This window comes from Notothenia coriiceps, unplaced genomic scaffold (assembly GCF_000735185.1).
Source record: "Notothenia coriiceps isolate Sejong01 unplaced genomic scaffold, NC01 NC01_scaffold00019761, whole genome shotgun sequence".
Classification (NCBI taxonomy): domain Eukaryota; kingdom Metazoa; phylum Chordata; class Actinopteri; order Perciformes; family Nototheniidae; genus Notothenia; species Notothenia coriiceps.
Window position 1 is genome coordinate 59,350 of NW_011352462.1, and position 5,431 is coordinate 64,780.

The window sequence follows — 5,431 nt, forward strand, 5'->3', positions numbered from 1 at the left end:
TGTGTGTGAATCTGTGTATGTGTATGTGTGTGTGTGTGTGTGTGTGTGTGTGTGTGTGTGTGTGTGTGTGTGCGTGTGTGTGTGCGAGAGAGAGTGTGTGTGTGTGTGTGTGTGTGTGTGTGTGTGTGTGTGTGTGCGCGCGCAGTGTTTTCACAGGGAGTTGTGCAGAGTTGTATGGAGGTCACAAACTGCACTGTACAGCTTCAAAACTTCAGACAGAAATCCACCACGCAGGACACACATCAGTAAGACACCCAAACACACGTCCGACTGTCAGTCTGTCTCTCTCTCTCTGTCTGTCTCCCTCTCTCTCTCTGTGTCTGTGTCTGTGTCTGTCTGTCTGTCTCTCTCTCTCTCTCTGTCTGTCTGTAATCCCCACAGTTATCATTGTATTTTATTCCTCCTACACCAATAATAAGGCTGCGTTCAAATAGTCCTTTTTGCTTAGGAAGTTTCCTTACTGAGAGAAATTATCAAGAATGTTATTGAGGTCAAGAATTGTTTTGACCGTTATAATATATAAAATGCCACCATGTTGTATAGGTAAACTTAGTTAACAAAACATTGAGAGTTTACAAGTTTTGTACCAGGTGTTGGCAGAATTTATATTCCAACATCGACCATCAATGTCTTGACTAATTAACAAAGTTTCATGGAAAATTAACTGTTAGTGGATTCATGACCAAACACAAGTGTCTGTCAACAAATGAAATACCTAAAATCTACTCGATGGGAATATTTCCTTAAAGCAATATCTAAAAGTGCTTTATGGAACGACACTTTCCAGAAAACAGAGAACCTGGGTACTTTCAGAATGTCCCCTACTGCAGTGATTTAATCCTTTTGTAATTCCTTTCCTTACAGAGAAGGCTAAGACTCAGCCTGCGGTGGACGTCTCTAAACTCCTGGAGCAAATCTTCTCTTATCACAGGCCGGGATCAACGCCTCCTGCTGCTCAAGGTCAGCATTAAAGGAGTTGAGTAGAGAGTGAGGGGTGAGAAAGAAAAAAGCTTCAGTCATTGAAAACAACAAACACTATCACAGATTTCTTTTATCTTGTCAACAAAGCAGAAAAAGCTGGTTTCGGATTTATACTGGATCATTTTCCCTCATTCTTCCAGTAGTGTAGAAATCTACGTTAAGAGGGTTTAGTTTCTGAGAATTTGTACGAGTCACTTCTTTAAGACTTGTTCATGCACCATTTTTGGCTACCTGTATTTCAGACATTGATGACATTACGTTTAGCTGAAGCTTTATCCAAAGCAACTTATAATCAAAGCAATTTATTATGATGACAGATTCAACCCAGGCAAGATTCCTAAAACTGCATTAGCCCCATATAATCCAAGGCTTTTGAATTACTACAACACATATACATTTTTTAATCAGTCTGTATCTCGGCCATGTTAGATAAGGTTACAGTATGTACATTTTAGACAGGAACATATGGGAAAAGCACATTCAACTCCAAATAACATGTTAATGAGTTACTGAGTCAACACACTCTTATTACCCTGAATCTGTCAAACATACATTTGTACTGCTTTGTTTCCGACATGTTTTGTTCTATGTTTTCCCCCTTCTTCTTGCCCCTTTTATCTCATTTTGTTCCTCTTCTCCACTTCCCCACAGCTCGGCCTACCACACCTCCCACCACCACCACCACCTCAAATGTTCCTAATTGTTCAAAGAGAGAACCAGCAGTCTCTCCTGCTTCTTCTACTACCAAACAAGTTTCTGATGATCTTTCCAAAGTGACTGTTCCTGCTAGCAGCACAACATCTGCAGCATTAGCATCAAACACTTCTGTAATAGAAAGCCACACTTTGACTGAAGCAAAGGAAACTAAAGAGGAAACTGACTCAGTCCTGCTCTCATCAGCACACACACAAGAGAAGAACATCGAGGCTTCATCTTCTTCAGCTCTTACTGTAGAAACCTTGATAGAAACTGCATTAAAATCAGTAGAGCCTGAAATGTCTCCTGTAGAAACACTAGAAGCTAGACCTGCTATTGCTGAGGGTGCAATAGATGCTCCAGCTGAAAAAGTTACAGAGTCAGAGGTCTCNGTGTGCCTTGGCAGTCTCAGTCTCCTGTAGAAACACTAGAAGCTAGACCTGCTATTGCTGAGGGTGCAATAGATGCTCCAGCTGAAAAAGTTACAGAGTCAGAGGTCTCGTACACTACCAAGGAAGAACTTATATTAGAATCATCAGTAGAAATAATCAATTCTCCCGTGGAAACACTCGAAACTGGAGCTGTCGTTGCTGAAACTTCAATAGAAACAACTCAAAAAGTAGAAACTAACACCACAGACTTGGGTTGTGGTAACCTCTCACACACTGCGGAAGAAACACCTTTAATAGAAACAACAGAATCACCAGTAGAAGCCAACCATGTTGCTTTGGAATCACTAGAAACAATACCTCATGTTGTTGAGGGTCCAGTAGAGCCTACAATAGACGTCACAGTACATGTAGCATCTCCAAATGTAGAAACCCAAAGCACAGACTCGGGTTCTGTTAACCTCTTGCACACAGATCAAGAAGAACCTTTAATAGAAACCAGTCATTTTACTTTGGAAACAATAGATACTCAAGCTGCTGTAGGTTCAATAGAAACAACAATAGAGGCCAAAGCAGACACAACAACTCAACAAATACAAACCAACAGCACAGTCTCAGATCCTATAAACATCTTGCCCACTGACAAAGACCACACTTTAATAGAAACAGTAGAACCACAAGTAGAAACAAGCCACTCTCCCGTAGAAACACTAGAAACTGAAGCTGCTGTTCTTGAGCATCCAGTACAGAGTTCAATAGATGTCACAGTACATGCTGAGAAAGTAGAAACCAAAAGCACGGACTCAGGAGTCTCATACAGCACCAAAGAAATAGAAACAATAGAACCAGTAGCAGCCATACTTTTCCCATTTGAAACACTTCAAACTCAAACTGCTGATGCTGAAGGGTCAGTAGAAGCTACAGTAGAGACTGAAGCAGAGAAAGCTACTCTGGAAATGCAAAACAACAGCACAGACTTGGGTCTTGTTAAACTCTCACACACTACCAAGGAAGAACCTTTAATAGAAACAATAGAAGCCCACAATCTTTCATTTGTAACACTCGAAACTGAAGCTGCTGTTTCAGAACATCCAGTCGAAACTACAGTAGATGTCACAGCACAAGTAGAGGACCTACAAGTAGAAACCAAAGGCACAGACTCGGGTCCTGATAACCTCTCGTACACTGCCAAAGAAGAACCTTTAATTGAAACAATAGCCTCACCTGTAGAAGACAGCCATGTTGCATTGGAAACACTCGAAACCGAAGCTGCTGTTTCAGAACATCCAGTCGAAACTACAGTACGAGTCAAAACCCAAAGTCCAGACTCGGGTCCTGATAACCTCTCGTACACTGCCAAAGAAGAAGCATTAATAGAAAGGACAGTAGAGACCTCTGCTTTTTCTGAAGGTCCGATTGAGCCCACAATAGAAACTGAAGAAGCTGAACACCTCTCACATGCTGCCTTAATCCTAAATGCACGACACTCCGTTCCTTTGAATAATAAATCAAATGTAGAATCATGCTCGGTGAGTGTAGACGAGGCTCTGCTGATAGCGTCTTTAAAAAACAAAGAGCTCATCCTAACAACATTTTCCGTCGAAGGAGAACAGCTGAAGGAGATTGGAGCGAATGACAAAGCTGCCGTGACAGAAACGGAGAGTTTAAGCGACGATGAGCGAGACGTTTTAACCCAAGTTCCTTCCTCTGTTTCGGAGGATCTTCACGGGTTAAAAGGAACTAGTGGCATGTCAGTGAAGGAGCTTCTCTGTCATGTTCCTGCTGAGCTTTCCAAAACTCCTGAAGCTAAAGGAGAGCACACAGAGGAAGAGGAAGCCATGACGCTGGAATCGATAACTTTAGCAAAAGTCATGGAGGGATTCGGAGGTCTTGAAGATCTGTTAGAAACAAGGAATGCACTGGAGGAAGGAGCTGAGGCACTCGCCAAAGAGGAGGAGATGAGAGTTGAGACCACACAAGAGGACGTTGTTGTTTACGAGGACACGTCAGAGGAAGACATTTTAACATTAGAGTCTATCTCTGAAGCTACAGATGCAATAGAAGCTGAGACCGCTGTCATGCTGGAGGCCATACTTGGTCTTAAACAAGCAGCGAGGCAGCACGAAGAATGGCAAAATGGTGAATCTATTGTCCAGGAAGCAGAAAAGGAGTCCGTAGAGAAGCAAGCGAGCGCGTTGGAGGCTATGGCTGAAGTTGAGGCGTCTCTGGAAACGCTGGAGAACGAGTCTCTGAGCGAAGCCACCGATAGTCTGCAGAGAGAAGCTGATTGTGGAGAGATGGAGGATATGGAGGCTATGGAGGCTATGGAGGCGACTGAGACCCTGAAGATGTCTGAAGATCTGCAGAGAGATGTCCTGACGGAGAAGCGGTTCATTTCTGTTTCTGGACACGAGGAAGGAGTAGGCCCTGTTGGTCAGGAGGTCATAAGAGCGGATATTTTGGAGGGTAAGTCTGACTCCTGAAGTTGTAGAGGAACAGGTAATGAAAAGGGGAGTAGTAAGAAGATATTAGAGATGCAACAATGAATATGCTGAACGTTGGAAAAGGTGTTTTTTTTTTACGTGTTTTTTATTATTTCGGCTTGGCTGTTTGTGTAAGGATGTTACAACCTACATAACAACGAGTCATCTTCAAGGATTCAAGGCTTTTTGTCACGACCTTAACACAAACTGGAGAACCCAAAAGCACGACCCAGAGACAGTCTTGAATGTAGCAAAAAGTGTCTTTTTGATTTCAAGCAAACAGAAAATCCCTCTTAACAGAGTAGGTACTGGATTAAACAAAAAGCGCTCACAAGGAGGAAAAAACAAGCGTAAAAAAAAGAGAATTTAAGATTAACTTAAAGGTGGGGTAGGTAAGTTTGAGAAACCGGATCGAGATACACTTTTTGTTATATTCCATGGAATGCTCTTAACATCCTGATAGCAATGAATATCTGAAGTGCTTTGACAAAAAATCCATTAAAACATTTCATCTGTGTGGAAGCCGTAGCGCTGTAAAAAGCACGACCAATCATCTGAGACGGTCCGGCTAAAGTAACTGGATGGCCTACCTGCCTGTCAGCCTTCCATCTGTGCACAAACTTATCTCGAGCCCTCATTGGTCATGTGCGTGTTCGTGTGTGTTGGAGGAGGGGCTCTGTAAGGAAGTCTGAAGGAAGGGGCAGATTTTTTTCCGGTTGTGTATTCTCAAATTCTAGAGCACTCGAGCTGCTTTCTCCATTCTTACCTACCCTACCTTTAAAGCATGGGGACATGTCTAGAGACACTACATACTGATATACACCGGAAAATGTGCAGAATATGGTCCCTTTAATAATCTTTAATAAACTGCCTATCTACTTT

General features: G+C 42.4%; 1 protein-coding gene across 1 annotated transcript in view; it reads left to right on the top strand.

Moving 5' to 3' along the window:
* The first annotated feature begins 3,814 nt into the window (after positions 1-3,814).
* The window catches only part of LOC104952240 (histone deacetylase 7-like), a 21,815-nt gene continuing 20,198 nt past the window's right edge, over positions 3,815-5,431 (top strand). The window contains exon 1 of the mRNA XM_010779028.1: positions 3,815-4,532. Coding sequence (XP_010777330.1) covers positions 3,815-4,532 — 718 coding nt within the window. The remainder of the gene's footprint in view (positions 4,533-5,431) is intronic.